The 18,579-nt window shown below is 42.4% G+C and overlaps 1 protein-coding gene across 6 annotated transcripts in view; it reads right to left on the bottom strand.

Moving 5' to 3' along the window:
* Window positions 1–18,579, bottom strand: part of FGD4 (FYVE, RhoGEF and PH domain containing 4) — a 157,157-nt gene that overhangs the window by 17,903 nt on the left and 120,675 nt on the right. For all 6 annotated transcript variants that reach the window (XM_084800971.1, XM_084800967.1, XM_084800968.1 and 3 more), the window contains exons 8-11: window positions 14,473–14,611; window positions 10,759–10,817; window positions 10,338–10,484; window positions 5,476–5,648 (exon numbers count right to left, since the gene is read on the bottom strand). In XM_084800971.1, coding sequence (XP_084657097.1) covers window positions 5,476–5,648; window positions 10,338–10,484; window positions 10,759–10,817; window positions 14,473–14,611 — 518 coding nt within the window. The remainder of the gene's footprint in view (window positions 1–5,475; window positions 5,649–10,337; window positions 10,485–10,758; window positions 10,818–14,472; window positions 14,612–18,579) is intronic.

Here is an 18,579-nt window from a genome sequence, read left to right as displayed (position 1 = left end):
CAGCTAACCTCCCAATGGAAACTCTGAAAGCCAGAAAAGCTTGAAGCAGTGTACTCTAAGTTCTTAAAGATGAGGACTGCCATATATCCCAAATCTGACCATTGTGAAAAAAAAAATTAACAGCAATCAGAAACCAGGAAATTTAAAGGGGACCATAGGGATGTTGGGCCACAGATACTATAAAGGGAGAGAGATGTCCTGGGTGCGTGGGGAAGAGGGAGAGGAGGGAGGAAGGATAAATAACACTAAGTATGTTTGAAAACACCTGGGGTAACATTATTTTACAACCTCACCAAACCATTTGTGTGTATGTCTGAGTTCTACAAAATGGGGGAATGATGTTCCCAAGAGCTACATACCATGTAATAAAAACCCAGTGCCGGGCATTGAAAACTTCCTCTTAAGTTCGTGCTTGGAAGAGTACATGGGTCAAAACAACATGGGCTTTGGTTTCCTGTCAGTTAAGTTCCTGTTGCTGAAGGTGCCATACTTTGAACACAGATCTTTGTAGGACTTGAGTTACACGTGACCTGGACGCCTCCTCTGTGAGGACTAGCTGTGAGGGTGGAGATCAGATATGGGGAGGGAAGGGGAGGGAACAGAGGGCTTGCAGAGACAAGAGAGACTGTGGTCTAGGGGGTCCCTGAGACAGGCTGGAGACCTCCAACAGGCTAGGCTCCTGGGAGGATATGGAGGCGACTCTAGCTGAGATTGCTACTAGTGACTGACTTGGAGACTGAAGAGGCATCCTCTAACCAGACAGGACTCCTAGTACAGGGAGAAGAACACCAACCCACCCACAAAAGCATCGACCTAAAATTTACCCTGCCTACAAGATGTGCAGGGATAAAGAAAGAGCAGAGATCGAGGGAATGTCCAACCAATGCCTGGCCACAACCATGCAAGAGAGCCAACCCCTGACACTACTAATGGCACTCTGCTACGCTCGCAGACCAGAGCGTAGAATAGCTATCCTCTGAGAGGCCCCATCTAGCAATTGATTGAATCAGATGCTGAGTCTCACAGCCAAATATTGGATGGAGCAGAGAGAACCTTGTAAAGAGTGTTATTAATGACAGAAGGACAAGGAGGAAACAGGAGCTCCACAAGAAGACCAAGAGAGAAAACTAACCTGGGCCCTGGTGGTGGTGGTGGGGGGGCACTTGCGGAGATTGAAGCAAGCAACCAAGGACCATGCACGGACTGAACTTAGGCCCCCTACACATATGTACCCAATGGGCAGCTTGGTTTTCGTGTGGGTCCCCTAGTAAGCAGCACGGGGGCTGTCTCTGACAAGGACTTTCTTGCATGCTTTTTGGTCACTTCCCCCTGGTGGGGCTGCCTCACCAAGCCACTGTGTTAGAGGATGAGCTCGGTCCTGATGCGACTGGACGTGACTGGGATGGGTAAGTGGGGGGGGTCTCCCCTTTTTTGAGGGGGTAGGGTAGGGGGGGATACAGGAAGAGGGAGGGATGGTGGTACCAGGAGGAAAGGAGGGAGGGGGCTACAATTGGTTTATAAAGTGAGTACGTAAGTTAATTAAAAATTTCTCTGCCAATAAAAACCATGCTTAGGGAAAAAAATTGCAGCAAAATCAGCTGGTAAAGGTTCTTTTCTCTTCCTACCTGCAAACCTATGGCATTCTAAGACTCTCATAAAAAATTCCACTCAAAGGGAACTGTCACAAACGTACCAAATCCCTTGTGGAGCCTTGGTGTTTCTGGCTTTACATTATAAATTATAATTCCATTCAAGGTATGTTTGAAGCCACCCTATATCTATCTCACTTATTAGAACACAAAGAAAGAAAGAAAAAAGGGCTTTTTACACCTTTTAAATGGCAGATCAGATAGAGCTAATGTTGTGAACACTGGTTGGGACTCTGTCTTGGGAAGCCCAATCTTTCTTACGCTTGGTTCTGTTTTATTTTCCCTGACTTCTTTGAGAAGCCCAGGCCCGTGCTCCTGCTCCCATTATTACTTTTAGTAAAACCCAAACTCAGCTTTGCTCTGAGTTTGAAATTCTTCTCTGAAATAGTCTTGAAATTCTTTTCTGGTTGAGCCATGAATCTTAGTTTGACATGAGCTGAGGTCCCTGAAACATTAAGAGGAGGCTTCAGGCTGCCGAGGCTGACAGTATAGACCTGTGCCCTGTCCTCTCAATGCAGACACCCATCTTCCAGCATTGAGTTGTACTGAGCAGCACGACACACAGGGGTGATAACGGACCCATGCCAACCAACATGGCAGACTCTGCATCATCTCCCACGGGAAGCTTCAGTCGGCACTGCTGTTGTTCTGGAAGTAAATGCATTTATCAGTCTTTTAAATCCAAAGACTTTACTGTTTTGCTTTGTTTTTAAAGGCAGGAAAGATTCATTTACTCCTCTGCTTAATTTACTTGTTAAATTTTCTATTTAGCAATTGAAATCTAAAACTAAATGAAATAGAAACTATCTAAAAACTATATGAAACAATACTTTTTATCTTTTTGTGCATTTATAGCTACAAGATATTATAAAATTCTAAATAAGCAGATGAGGAATGCATACTCAGTAAAGTTAATTTTGGAACTAGTTCATTTGAAAATCTGTCTCATTAAGTCTGTAATTTTGATTTCTTAGATTGGTATGATATTTTTACTACAATCAAGATCATTCACTGCACCTTCAGTGTGCAAGCTTCCTTCTTATTTACAAATACTTTTAGCCAGTTTTTACCAGTATAAAAAGACACATTGTAAATAGGGGTTTGGGTTGTAATATTTAATTTCCCTCAAGTGCCCTTCATGTGTTCTAACTAGTGTTTAGTTGAAGTCTAGCTCCATTTACTTGGAACACCCTTTCTATCCTTCTCTCTTAAGGTGGTGTCTGCCTTTGATGGTGAGATATGTTTCTTAGAGGCAGCAAAAAGGTGAATCTAAAGCTTTCTACTCTAGTCTGGTAGTCTGTATATTTTACTGGGTGAAGTAAGAACACTAATATTCAGAGTTATTATTGAGTGGTATACATTAATTCTGGTTATTTTCTATTTTCTATTTCATTTGCTTAACTCACTTAGAATTATCTATTTTTCTCCTGTGGCATCTTGGAGGTGTTCATCCTCATTAATCTGAAGTATTCCTTCTAGCATCTTAGAACAGAACAACGTTAAGGTCATAAATTCTATTTGTCTTTTTTTAATGTAGATTTTTTTCATTTTATTGAAAATAGATTCTAGGGTTTCTTTTAGTTCTTATTTGCCTCCTTTTATCATGGAAACTATTTTTCTTTTTCCTTCAGTTACATCAGATAGAGTCTGGCTTAGCTGTGGTCTTTCAGAACTTGAATACATAGTTAAGCCTTTCCCTTTTAAAAATTTCTGCTGAACAGTCAGCTGTTACTATAATTGGCCTTCCTGTAAGTGTGACTTCTCTTCTTTCTCTTGTAGCTTCTGACTCTCTTTGTTCTGCATTTTTGTTAACTATGATATGATGTGGGAAGTATCTTTGATTTGGTCTATTTGGTGTTTTATGTGTCTCTTGCATCTGAATTAGCTTTTCTTTCCAAGCCTTGAGTTTTCTTTAACGATTTTATTGGGATATTTTCTTTCTTTGACATATACTTCTCTGATCATAATTCATAGATTTTTAAAAAATCTTTCATAGTATCCCAAAGTTCTCCTGTGTTCTATTAAATTACTATTGTTTTTTTTCAATTATCATTAGTCTTGACTGGCTGATCCAATCTTTTTCCTTTGTCTTCAAGCCATGATACTAATCCATATAATCCATTCTGTATGTGAGGTTCTCCACTGAACTTTTTTTCTATTTTTGCTATTGATTTTTCTTTTTCATTCATTTACTTATTTAATCACTTTACAACTTTTTTTTTTTCAAGACAGGGTTTCTCTTTGTAGCCTTGGCTGTCCTGGACTTGCTTTGTAGACCAGGCTGGCCTCGAACTCACAGATCCACCTGCCTCTGCCTCCCGAGTGCTGGGATTAAAGGCGTGCGCCACCATGTTTGGCATCCTTCAATACTTCTATCCTTTATTGATATTATTTGCATTCCTGAATCAACTTCCTTATTTCATTCAACTGTTTATGCTTTCTTAGAGTACATTTATCCTTCTTGAGCTCTTTTCACATATTATTAAATTATTAAATTCTATGTCTGATGAGATTCCATCCCTAACCAAGAAGCTATCTCAGACTGACATCATTTGCAAAAGACATTTTATTTTCTCCAGTGGTATCTCACTTAAGGGCAGGAGAAGACAGACAGGACAAAGTGACCCCTGTGGTATTCTTTGCAGGCTTCTGCTTCTCATACTACTTGCTTTGGGCAGTTTTTTGGTCTTCCTGGTCTTTGGCTTGCATAGTATAGTTTCCAATTTTGTGGGATTTTTATTGGGTTTTGTTTTTATTTTGTATGTGTGTATCTCTGTGTGTCTTTCCTATGTTTTATTATTTTTAGTTTTAGAATTATTGTTTGTTTGCCTATTTGTTCTATACAGAGCGAGAGCAAGAGGGGAGAGCGAGGGGGGAGAGCGAAGGGGAGAGGGGAGGGTGAGAGTGAGGGGGAGAGGGGAGAGCATGAACGTGGAATTAGTGAGCTGGGGAGGCAGGAGCATCAGACAGGATGCAAGAAGGGCAAGCCACAGTGCGAACACAGCTCATAAAAAAATTACTTAAAGATGTCCTTTGTCTGGAAGTTATTCCAATTTGCTTTCCTTGTTGGTCCTTACTATAGGAGTGCTAGTTTTTAAAGGAGACATGTAGGAGTTAGTTGTTGGCTGAAGTTATGTATTTTTTAAAGATTTACTCATTCATTATTTTATACATACATACATGTGCCTGTGTCTGTAAGTGATGTGTCACGGGCATGCAGGGTCTGCAGAGGCCAGCTGTGAGATGTGGATGTGAATGCTGGGAACCAAACTCTAGTGCTCTGGAAGAGCAGCAAATGCTCCTAACCCCCGAGTCACCTCTTTTGCCCCATTTTATTGTTTTGAATTCCGGTTTCCTTTCCTTTCCCAGTGCGGTGTAGCCCAACACTTTCCCTCGGTGAGCTGCATCTCCTCCTCAGCTGCTCTGGGCTTGTCTCTTTTGGAGGGCTCAGAATGCCAGCATGGAATGGCAATCATTAACATTTGCTGTGGGAGGAGGAGGCATAGGAAAGAGACTTTTCCTACAGGTCTCAAGACAAAATTGCAGCAGCCACATCCCCTAAGCACCTTGCCACTCTGCAGACACCTGACTGATAGCTACCGAACACACACCTCTGTCCTAGGCAATACAGGGATCAGAGGAAAGACATGATGTCTGTCTCAATTAGGCCCCAAATTTCCACTTACAGGTAGTTAGCAGCAACAACAGCAGCAGCAGCAGCAGCAGCAGCAGCAGCAACAACAACATCAGAAACACCACCACCTCAGGGAGACTTATGGCTCATTCTGAAGTTGTGAGGAAGCTGTGTTAGGAACCGCCCTCTCACCTGGCCTGCAGCTCCAGAGTTCTCTCTTTCCCAGACACCTGGAAAGTGTGTGGATATTCTTCATTGTGAGTCTCCACAATTTTCATTCCATCGATGCCAACTCTAGTACGAACTGTGAATTTTGAGCCCACCAAGCTGAATCGGGGCACACAATACAGCAACATGTTGTTGAACTGTGAAGAGACAGAGTACTAATTAGTAAATAGAAAGATAAAGAAAATAAAATCTGACTTATGTAACTCTGGACAGAAACGCCACTGACATTTTCTATTAAGGATATATGACTTGCTGGGCAGGGTGGCATACGCCTTTAATGCCAACACTCAGGGGGCAGAGGCAGGGGGATCGCTGTGAGTTTGAGGCTAGCCTGGTCTACAAACAGTCAAGGAAAGCCAAGGCTACATACAGAAACCTTACTCAAAAAACCAAAACAAACAAACAACAATGAAGAAGAAGAAGAAGAAGAAGAAGAAGAAGAAGAAGAAGAAGAAGAAGAAGAAGAAACAACTTTTCTCTTCCTCTCCATTATCTTGTTGCATAACCACACCAGGTCTTGAACTTCCAATCTTGTATTAGACTTTCAAGTACTGGGCGTATAGACATATAGTACCACACTTGGATATTTTCTTAGAATTCGATTAAATATTCATTGGACAAATACATAATAAATGAACTAAAGGGTGACTGAACTGTGAGATAACATACAATATTTAGCGGTCTGTCATACAAAACATGAGGATGCATTTAGCATTTCCTTCTAAGGTATAATTTAAATGAAGGGATTAATGTAAGTAACCACTAGGCTATAGGAGTCATACAAAACATATTACGTATCCGAATAGCTTCCTTCTCCACATAATATATTTTACACTTTTCCCTCCTTCCAAAACACTACATTAGAAAGTATTACTTCCCGTGAGTTTCATTTTCATAGTGTACTCCCCATTGCTAGCCATGGATATAGTCAAACTATCAGGAAAAAATGCAGCACCAACAGATGCTATTGACACTGCTTTTGGTTGCACATCAGAACTAAATGGTAAGACCCTGCTGTTCAATACACCACACGTTCTGGATGCCGGGAGTAGAGAAACTGAAAACTGAGCTGGAAGCTTTCCTCTCACTGGTTAGCTCTCGCAGAACTAGCAGGCATTATGCAGGCTGCTGAGGACAGAAGTCACTAATGGTGTCATTCCTGTGTGGACCTTGTGAGCTACCACACCAACCTGGCAGACAAGATGTGCCTACTGAAGCAATAGTGGCATGACTGATGTGGGAGTAACCAAGCGCTTCCTGCTTGGATTTGGAGTCTACAAGAAGGAAATTTGTCAAAAAGAGAGATGTGGTACTACTTAGCGCTGCTGCATTGCTAAGTGGACACACCATCGGGCTGCATTGTAGTTATCTGTGTTTGCATACATACACCAAGAATACTTTCTGCCCTGATGAAAGAAGCCTCTCTTTTTAGTTTAGCGCCTGCTCAAGGCGCTGAACTAAATGACTGTTGGGGCTGGAGAGATGGCTCAGTGGTTAAGAGCCCTGACTGTTCTTCCAGAGGTCCTGAGTTCAATTCCCAGCAACCACATGGTGGCTCACAACCATCTATAATGTGATCTGATGCATACTATATACATAATAAATAAATCTTTAAATGACTGTTGACCTGTATCCATCTCCTACTGCAAGGCTCAGAGAACACAAACGAAGGAGAAAAGAATATCTAAGACCCCACGAACAGAAGAGAGTGACTTGAAACACAGTTTTCTAGACATAATGTGGCCGCCACACTTGTAAACTCATAGAAGCTACAGATATCTGCATGAGACCTGCACAGAGATGGCATTTCCTAAAAATCTGATCATCCAAGGGTGAAGAGGAGTCATCTTCTGCTGTTGTACGTAATTCCCTCCTCATACTTATCTAAAAAACCCTAAATAAAGTCATCAGGCCAAAAAAAAAAAAAAAAAAAAAGAAAGAAAGAAAGAAAGAAAAGAAAGAAGAGAGACAGAGACGGAGAGATAGAGAGACAGCTGCTGGAAAGGAGGAGGGGTTCAGTTTAAAAGGAGCAACTAAGAGAGGGTAGTAAGGATTTAATATGATCAAAATATACTATCTAAATGCATGGAATAGTACTAAGAAGCTTTAAAAACTAGGGAACACTCTATTTGTTCCTCAGTTATCTTTCCATATTCCATATTAGTGACTCTTTGGAAGTCAGAGGAAAATACAGCATATTCCCCAAAGTTTTGGCCACAGTCCTGCAGGTCAGGCAGTGTGTAGTGGGAACACACATTCCCATTTAGTCAAGTATCCCAGAGGCCATACTCAGATACTCTTTATTTTCTGGAGCCACCATCTCTTACCCTCATTACAGCAAGGCCAGGTATTGGACAGTGACCCTGAAATTGCTCAAACCATGGGTTTTAAACCTTTTACTCGGCCTTTCTTGTTTCCTTTGTAAACCATGGTGGCTCTTGCTCACTTTTGGCCTTTCTCTGCCTCTGAGTCTATGGCATCTCTGTTGCTCCTCTCCATGGCAGGTGCAGATCCTCCCCTTGGGGTCAGTGTTTTTGACGGCAACCATGCTCTTATGTAAACAATAATGAAACCTGCATTTTGCAATGGACTTCTGAATAGAACCTGGAACCCTGATGTGATTATTCTTTATTTGTTTTCTATTTTGCTATATATAAAATTATAACTTAGGCAAGACAAAGTACTTTTGCTTGGCAAAAATCAGGAAATCTTATGGCAAACTTGGATAATATCTATACTTGGTATTGAATGGCTGGCCCAGAAAAATTTCTCCAATACTGCAATAGTGGTATTTTTCTCTTGGAGGTAGCGAGCAATGGTCTAACTGGACTCACGGCCCTCTCAGTAAGACAGAATTCATATGTAGAGCTCTGAACCTAGCCTACTAACTGCAGCTAGAGAGGTTATAGGCTCTAGAAGACTCTACTACTGTTGTTTTCTTAAATAATGTAATTTCTAAATGCATTCTAAATAATTAGCTTTATATCCACAGGTAAGTGTAGCTTTTGCTGCTCATCAAAAACGTTTCTTTCTTGCAACAGGTAGTTTTGTACAGAGGTCGCAACTGCTCATGATGTAGGGAAGGCCTCCGGGTGCTCAGGCCCATTTACAGCATCACCCCACACTCCAGGCTCAGGGACACCATGGAAGAGATGCAAGAAAGATTGTAAGAGGCAAAGGGCCAGGATGCCTTCTACTCAATGTTGTCTTTACAGAGATGCTACATCCAAGAAACCTCAATAATATGGTTACTTAACCATATTATCAGAACTGGATGTGGTGGCGTATGCCTGTAACCCCAGCACTCATGGAGACAGAGGCAAATCACTGTGAGTTCGAGGCCAGCCTGGTCTACAAAACAAGTCCAGGACAGCGAAGGCCACACAGAGAAACCCTGTCTCAAAATCCACCCCCCCACCAAAAAAAAAAAAAAAAAAAAAAAAAAAGAACAAAAAATTTGCATAACAACATCAGTTGACATGCTAATGTGGATGGGAAAGATTTACAAGATCGCACCTCTTGATGAAAAGCAATAATAATACGGCTGCTGAGGAAGAAAATCAGTTTCCTTCCGGAACAAGTTCCCTTTGACTTATCTAATCCCAAACAGTCAATTCTAAACATGTTTTATATAAGTAAGACTAAGTCAATGCAGTCTTAACTAAAGAAGTCACAAATTTATCCTTTGTTGACATAACAATTTCATTGCTTAGAATATACTATCCTTTGCTTTTGTATGGATTTCCGGTTTTTTATTTTTTGAGTTGATGATCTTAGAGTGAAATAGTTGTGTAGTGTGGTAACAAAATGTTCCTTAAAAACAAACACAAAAAACAAATACCCAGGAATGGTGGCTCACTCCTGTAATCCCAGCATTCAGGGAGGCAGAGGCAGGTAGATCTCTGTGAGTTTGAGGCCAGCCTGGTCTACAAAGTGAGTCCAGGACAACTAAGGCTACACAGAGAAACCTTGTCTCAGAAAGAAAACAAAGTGAAAAACAAAACAAAATAAAAAAAATCCCAAAACAAACAAACAAACACCCTGTGACTGCGTTGGGACAGCTCAGCAGGTAAAGAAGCTTGCCACCAATCCTGGCAACCTGAGCTTGATCCTCAGAATCCATATGGTAGGAGAGAAATTACTCCTGTACGTTTTCCTCGGACTGCTCCACATAACACGGTACGGATACACAGACACATACACACACATGCACACACCTCACCCTCATCCCCCTACTCACTCACCTGCCACACATTCCCACACTCATACACACACACACACACACACACACACACACACACACACACACACACACACCCCTTCACTCACACACACACTAACACACAAACACTCACAAATAAGCTCACTCTCCACGTGGAGAAGGTGAGGAGGGGGCACTGCCTCTGGCACGAACTCTGGTGCTTGCAGTTTGATCAGTCCCTCTTGGCGGGGCGGCCTTGTGGGCACCCAGAGGAAGGGGGATACAGGCTATCCTGATGCGCCCTGATAGGCCGTGGTCAGAGGAGGGGAGGGGAATAGGGCGGAAGAGAGACCGAGTGAGGGTATGAACGGGAAGATAAAGGAGAAGGGGTAACGTTAGGGATGTAATATGAATAAATTATAAAAAACTAAAAGAATCAAAAACACTGGGATATTAAAAATTCCTCCTATGACAATCTCTATCTTTTTTTTTTCCAAAGAAAGATATAAATAATCTTCTAGAATTTCTCAGGCCTTCAAGGCAACGAATGACGTCACTTCTCCTAGGTTTGTACAGGAACTGTAGTGACCCACTGGTGTGCAACCTGCTGACACTCGGTACTCACTAAGAAGAGGTAGCGCTCTTGTGCTGATGTGTTCCGAGCTGCTAGTTTGAGGATTTGTCCTTCTTTTATTAGCTCATTTGAGGGGTTTACAATATCTTCTTCTTCTCCCAACATCTCGTAAATCTCTAAGAGTTTCTTCAGGTTCTCCTGAGAAATTAAAACAAAACACAGCAAGATCAAATACAAGACGGTAATTTAAATTTAACTAAAATCTCCATAATTTAGTAGATATTAAGAGTAATTTATATTTTGGTATAAAGTGAATCCTAAGGAAAGAGGGGACTAGATTAGATGTTGGTAAACACTCTTTTCTGCTCCTCTGTATCTGCTGCTCACTTTGGTCTGAAGCTACAACAGGCAGAGGCTTTATTATCAACCACTGTCTAACCGGAAGGTTCCTAGGTCTTCTAAAGGGACTTACCATTTTTCTTATTGCACTATTAGAATGGCTTGCTGCTGTCGATATAATTTCAAGTGACTCTAAATGGAAAAAAGAAAAGTAAATGAATGTTTTGTCCTTTCTATGCGCCGAGAGCAGCATACAAATAGAGAGCAAAGACAATGGAAGTCACAGCAGTTCCCACTTACAATCTGGCAACTAGTTTCCAGAAGTCATTTGTTAATGGTTTATCTAAAAGGACAGGATATTTACTTGCAAAGTGACATGCGTGACGGTTAGGCGCACAGGTGCATTTGATCTATACTAGGCCTTAAAAATGAACTTGCATTTACAGTGTATGTTAACCAGGCTCAAAGCACTTTGCCAGAGAATTTCATACACACAGCAGTTCCACACTATTTGTCAATGTCTTGTGGGTCAAAAATAGCACATATAAATTTCTAGGAAAAAAAATCATAAATTTAAAGTAAATTTTATTACAGCATATAGTTAAAATTATCTTATTTTATTATATATATTGTTAATCTCTAATTTACAAATTAAACCATTTCATAGGACTATGTAGGGGGAAATATTACGATATGTAAAGTTTGGTACTTGAACAGTGAAAGGAGCTGCGGGAACACTTTGGAAAGCGTTCCCTGAGGAACTAGTGTCTACAGTTGGTGAGCTCTTTCTTTCATTTCCTTTTGCCATGATAGAAATGAGGAAGTGATGGGACTTGGCTAGATCCACATGGACCCCAAATCATATGACTCAAGCGTCTGAGCTGCACTATCCCTCTTAAATGTAAACAGCTTTCTTTGGGAAAGCATGACAGCCTGATTCAGACCGGAGTGCTGGGAGGGAGAGGAAAGGGAGGAGTGGAGTGTGGAGTGCCAGTGGCTGACGGTGACGGTGACGGTGACGGTGACGGTGACGGTGACGGTGGCCAACCACCTGGAGCACCTCCAGCCCCAAGGCATGTGAGGACGGCTCCATTCCTTCAGGCCCACAGTTTCTGTGTCCTTCGCACCGCTGAAAGGAACATACTCTTGTTGCTTCATTGTCTATTTTCGAGACTCTAAGCGGCTGTCTTCCGGGATCTCCTTAGCAAAGGAAAGCCAGGAAGAGCCACGCAGTGCGTTATGTCTGTATCCTAGGGCAAGAATAGGCCTTTCCATATACACTGCTGGCTGCTGAGCGATGCTGCGGGCAGGGCTTGGATCAGGCGCGTGGCTGTCCTGGGGGGCCGTGGCTTGGCGGCTCCACGCAAGGAGAACTGCCCCTTCCTGGAGGGCTGCGCTGCACGCTGGGGAGGATGGCTGCAGATGGCGCATTCACAGCCCAAGCGAGAACGAGCCTGGCCTGCCGGCCACAGTGTGTTTTCTGCTCCTGGAGCTGCAAAGCTGGGGAAGCAGATGAAAAGCCACAGAGGAAGAGAAAAAAAAATCATCTAGGTGCATATTCCTGACGGTTAAGAAGCAATTTGAAGAATAACCTCAGGAAAATTTGAGACCAGACAAGGCGAGCACCAAGAACAAAACTGCAGAGGAAACAGGTGGCAAGCAAAGAAAGAATGCAGAACGTCTGCCGGGCGGCTGCCACGGGCTTGCCCTGGAGCAAGCCTCTCTCTACTGAGGCAAACTCCGTGCAAGTGACATACCCCATCCAAGCTACGTTCCTCACCTTCTCCAAGAATTTTTTTTAAAGATTTATTTATTTATTATTATGTACACAGTGCTCTGCCTGCATGTACACCTGTAGGCTAGAAGAGGGTGTCAGATTCCATTACAGATGGTTATGAGGCACCATGTGGTTGCTGGGACTTGAACTCAGGACCTCTGGAATAGCAGTCAGTGCTCTTAACCTCTGAGCCATCTCTCCAGCTTCTCCAAGCATTTCTATGGCACCTCTAACAATATCCTAGGGCGGGGTAATGTCAGTATCTCAAAACTGGATAGTTAACATCATTTTTGCTTTCATTTGAAAGTGTCCCCAGTCTGTGCGGCTGGTGCTGTAAAAAGAGCTGCCCATCTCTTTGTGGCTTTGCTGTGTTGCGTCCTGTATTTAATGGTAAGGAGAGGATTAAGTGAAGGGGGCAATGTCCTCATGCCAGGATCTGATCTGAGGGTCCGGGTACCCAGGCAAAGAATTTCCTGATACTCTGAGCAGGTGATATGTCCCATGTTCTGTGTGACCTGGTTGACTTAGGTGTTTGGCTCTGAAGATCCACTTTCCTTTCTAAACATGAATCTTCCTAAGGTGGCTTAAGAGAATAAGGTCACTTTAAAGGAAAAAGCCTGAGCATCTTTGCATGTTCCAGGTCTATGTGGGCACAGGCAGTTCTGTGTGTATGATATCCAGGATGAGGTAAAACAAAATGGCAGAGGCTGGGGTAACTGTTGAGGGACGTGTAGGGAGATTCACCGGAAGCTCGGCGGAGCTCCTAGGGAGTATCAAGCCAGGGAAAGATCACATGGCGAACTCACACAGACTTCAGAAGGGGAAAAGAGTGAGGGAGGGCTCTGTGGCCACCAAGTCACAGGGGTGGCGGAAAACAATAGAAACGGCCCATGTTCACCATGACTGGGATTCTGAGCCCCTCACCTCAGAACAACACCCATTTATGAAAGAAGTTAAGAACATGTAAGGAGAAGGATATTTTTAAGACCACATTAGTATTATTAGTACTTGTCAAATATTAAACCCTGACTATTAATTTTTTATTCATTGAGAAGTTAAAACACTGTATCAGAGGCCTGAAGGTACACCTTTTTTCCTCTTCCTTTCTTCCCCTCTCTCTCTTCTTTTCTTTGAGACAGGGTCTCACTATTTAGTCCTGGCTGGCATGGAACTCACAGAGATCTACCTGCCTCTGCCTCCCTAGTGCTGAGATTTGAGGCCACGGTGTATATATTAGAATGTGGCATGTAAATCTTTGAGCTCAATCTCTAATATCACAAAACATTAAAACTGCAGGAGAAACTAAAGAATTAATGAAACGTATTAGTCTTTAAAAGACTTTCATTCTATCTAATGAAATAATTAAGACAACCAATGCAATTGGAATAAAGTTGTTTTTTTGTTTTGTTTTCTTTTGCTTTGCTTTGCTTTTCAAGACAGGATTTCTCTGTGTATCCCTGGCAGTCCTGGACTCGCTTTGTAGACCAGGCTGGGCTCGAACTCAGAGATCTGCCTGCCCTTGCTCCCTGCCTCCTGAGTGCTGGGAATAAAGGTGTGTGGCATCACACACCATCAGGCCTTTTTTTTTTTTTGAAAACCTTATGTTCTGTGTATGTTAGGATGTAATACTAACAGGTTGTATTTGCATAGTAAATGTCTTAGCTTTGTTGGTAGACAGCAGCAGCACACGTTCTTCCTATGGGAAGGTAACTGTATTACCACTCAGATGCTTCTAAGGCTATGGTTTTAGGTTTCACAGTTGGTGATGAACCTGATCCAGAGTGAGACACATGATCTGCACTTCCCGAAATGGGTGTGGTCCTGATTTAAGGTAGAAATGTGCATGGCCCTGACTTAAGGTGGAAATGGGCATGGCCCTGACTTAAGGTGGAAATGGGTGTGGCCTGATTTAAGGTGGAGCACCAGTTAAGGTGTAGACAATGAATTCCAGTGACATGATTTCCTGACAAGGAACATTTGACTGCAACAGTTGTACGTCACATCGTTGGAAGCAAAAGGCAGTTTGGCTATGTCATTATGCCGTTGTAGAGGGTGAATAGAAGCACTTACTTTTTGCATCATTCCAGTCTGGGGAGTCAGGGGACAGCTTCTTCAGGTAGTCCTTAAGGAGCATCTCATAGCGAGGGATGCGCTGAATGGGCTCCAGCATGTGGTGCTGCAGGGTTAAGTTTCCACAGATCTTCTGCCTCTGTAATCAGCGAGACTTTATTTTTAAATATCCTATTACGTTTATTGCACGCGTGGATGGACATCAGAGGACCAGTGCCACAAGGGTCCTGGGGACCAAACTCAGGTCATCAGGCTTGGTGGCAAGTGTCTTTACTCACTGAGCCATCTCGCTAACCCTGTAATCAAGGTTTTTTGTTTTGTTTTGTTTTGTTTTTCGAGACAGGGTCTCTCTGTGTAGCCTTGGCTGCTCTGGATTCACTTTGTAGACCAGGCTGGCCTCGAACTCACAGAAATCTGCCTGCCTCTGCCTCCCGAGTGCTGAGATTAAAGGCATGCACCATCACGCCTGGCTTGTAACCAAGGTTTTTTAAAAGAACACTTAATCATTAGGTTAACCAATCTAACACCTTGGTGTAATAAAGAACTTTCACCAGTGGTGGTATTTTTCTACAAAGTACATAGCTGCATTAGACTTCTGGGTGCTTTGAAAAAAATGCAGGTTTCTGAGTCCCAGTCAGTTTATGAAATCACAATGTTGGGGGAAGAAGCCAGAGAACATGCATTTTAAAACACTGCATGTTGCTGCCCATATGACATGGAGATTCTGAGCTTCCCTAAAGTTACCTTTCGTCCTGACTACTCCAAGGCTATTTGCCACAGACAATGACCTCTTCCCCTCCTTTTTGTCACCCTATGGGACTCACCAGAACCCAGAACCCTCCCCACCAGGACACTTTGGGCTGGACACTTGCCTTAGAGACACCGGCAGGCTCTGTGCACTCAAGCTCGCAGCCCCACTGAATGCTGTTAGCCCGATGGCTGCTTGCCAGAGACTTTCCCCTCCTCCTGGCCCATCTCTTTCCCTTTGGGGTCTCACAAGTTCTCAGCCTTCTCTCACAAGGGACTCTGTAGCCAGCACTATGTGGCTGGAAGATCCAGGCTACTGTCTCCTTTCATGGCTTCCCAGAGCCGTGAAAGCTGCATGCCTGGAACCTCCAGGTGCCCTATGCAGTCTTGAGGCCCAGGCCCAGTCTGTATTATCAGCAGGACTTCTTACAAGCTCCTTCCTACCAAACCACTGAAGGTGCTAGGGGCAGTGCCGGGATAGAGGATGTAGTCCAATTACTAGACAAACAAAGCAACTGACACCCCAATCTTGCCTTAATTTTGCCTCCACTTAAACATTACAAATATACCCCAACGAAAGAAGAAAGGTAATTTGAACAAAAAGAAAGAAAAGCTCAACCAAAAAACTAACTCCAGATTAACAACCCTTCCTCCCCAAGACAGGGTTTCTCTATGTAGCCTTGGCTGTCCTGGACTTGCTTTGTAGACCAAGCTGGCCTCAAACTCACAGTGATCCACCTGCCTCTGCCTCCCTAAGTGCTGGGATTACAGGTGTGCCTGGCTTAGATTCACAAATCTTAATGTATAAACAACAACAACAACACACATACACACACACCCAAAAAGACCAAAAAAAAAAAAAAGTCTCTTCGCCCAAATATAAATTTCATGATGCTGGAGAGGTGGCTCAGAGGTTAAGAGCACTGGCTGCTCTTCCAAAGGTCCTGAGTTCAATTCCCAGCAACCACATGGTGGCTCACAACCATCTATACTGAGATCCAGTGCCTTCTTGTGGAGGGCAGTTGCCGGCAGACTACTGTATAAATAATAAATCTTTAAAAAAAAATTTCATAATGACTCCTGTTGAAATGATATGAATGAACTCTCAAAGAATTCAAAAGTACGATTACAACCATGGTCAAACAACTGGAAAAAAGACAAAGATTATATTACAACCACAGACTGACATAACAGAGACAGTAGTTGATTTCAACCCTCTACTCTCTCCAATACAACCAACATCTTACTAAATGGAGAAAAGCTGAAAGCATTTCCACTAAAGTAAACCCAAGACATAAAAACAGCTTACATATTTATAAAAAAAAAAACTGAAATAATAATGAAAATGAAAACTCTTAATAGCTTATTTTGGCTTATGATTCCATACGGTTAAGACTCCATCACAAGCCGGGCGTGGTGGCACACGCCTTCAGTTCCAGCACTCAGGAGGCAGAAGCAGGTGGATCACTGTGAGTTTGAGGCCAGCCTGATCTACAAAGCGGGTCCAGGACAGCCAAGGCTACACAGAGAAACCCTGTCTCAAAAAACAACAAACAAACAAACAAACAAACAAACAACAAAAAAGACTCCATCACAACAAGGAGGCATAGTGGCCAAGAAGAAAGAAGCAGAGAGAGCTACCGGGAAGCAGCGTGAGTCTCCTCCTGCTGTGATGTGCTTCCTCCACTAAGGCCACTCCACCTAAACCTCCCAAATGTTGAGATACATTAAACTATGGGAGATGCTTTCCATTCAAGTTCCCACAAATACTGCAAACACTGAATAAAAGAGAGGGTAATGAAAGGCGAAAGAGAGGAAGATAGTCATCTACAAGGGCAATGCCTATTAAAATAAAACCTGATCGTAATGACAGAAACATCTAAATCTAGAATACATCTGGAAAGGTGGAATCCAAGTCCTGAAGGACCATACCTTTCAACCTAGGTTATTAAAATTAAAGACTAAATAAAAGCTTGCCATGATAAAACAGATTAAAATAAGTCATGACTACTAGAAAGACCTTAATACAGAGGCTACTAGAAGGAATATTATATCAGTCTTAAGGGAAGAATGAACATACCCAAGGAAACAAACAGTGCCAGGCCAAGTAATCAAAAGAGAGCGGCAAACACACCACAAAGTAAACAAAGCAACAGGAATTAATGTACATTATTCAGCAATAGCTCTGCATTGTAATGGTCCAGCTTCCTAAATAAAAAGACCTAGATGAGCAGATTGGACCAGAAAACAGGGTTCATCTTTCTGTTACTTCCCGGAAAGCATAGCTCACTGACACAACCTTAGGATGGAAGGATGGAAAGCCATATTCCCAGCAAACGGAAGTAAGAAACAAGCGGGCATAGCTATTTTACTATCAGCATTACATGCGGAAGCCTGAATTGATAGAGGAGAAAATAATGGTTATGCTTGAACTATTTATTACAGGAAAGAACTTCCTGAACAGGACCTGGACAGCATAGACATTAAGATCAATAATTAATAAATAAATGTAATCTAATGAAACTACAAGACTTCTGCATGGCAAAAGACATCACCATTCAGTTGAAAAGGCAGCCTACAGAATGGGAGAAAATATTTACTGGCTCTACAGTTTAAAACACATGAAGTTGTGTTTTAAAATATTGCCCTGGTTATCTTTTTGGCCATCTTGACACACATTTAGAGTTAGCTGAGAAGAGGGTACCACAACTGAGAAAATGGCTCTACCAGATCAGCCAGTAGTGGGAGGGGCTAGAGGGCTCCGCCCACTGGGGATGGCCCCGCCCTAGGCAGTTGGTCCTGAGACGTATGAGAAAGCAGCCCTAATGTCGCATGGAGAACACAGCGTCCTGATGACCCATGAGTAAGCAGTACCCCTCCATGTCTTCCTGCTCCTCCTTCCTTCAGTTTTTGCCCTGACATCCCTCAGTAATGGGGTGTCACCTGAGAGTTGTAAGATGAAATAATCCCTTTCTGCCCCAAGTTGCTTATGGTCATGGTGTTTTATTGCAACAATGGAAAGGCTCACTAAGAGGAATAGAAATGACAGTAATAGAATAAAGCATAGAGTAGAGAAGAAAGTGATACAGAAGTTAAGGATTTTATTGATTCATGTTAGCATAATCTGAAGCTAGCTATAATAAGTGGAGGCATGTTATTTTCCTAAGAGCAATCAATTTAGAAAGTTAAAAAATTATTTAAAAAATACAAGGAATCAAAATGGTACCATAGAATTTACTTATATAACATAAAAGGCAGAAGTAAAGAGCCATAGAATTCCAGCCACAAGAATATTATGTGATGCATAAATTCTATTTCATGCCTTCAAAGAGTTAGTTATCTACAAGTCTGAGTACACAC

This window comes from Acomys minous (genome assembly GCF_964271855.1).
Source record: "Acomys minous genome assembly, chromosome: 11".
In the NCBI taxonomy this organism is placed as follows: Eukaryota; Metazoa; Chordata; class Mammalia; order Rodentia; family Muridae; genus Acomys; species Acomys minous.
The sequence above is the reverse complement of the archived record's forward strand: the minus strand, read 5'-3'. Positions and strand labels throughout refer to the sequence as shown.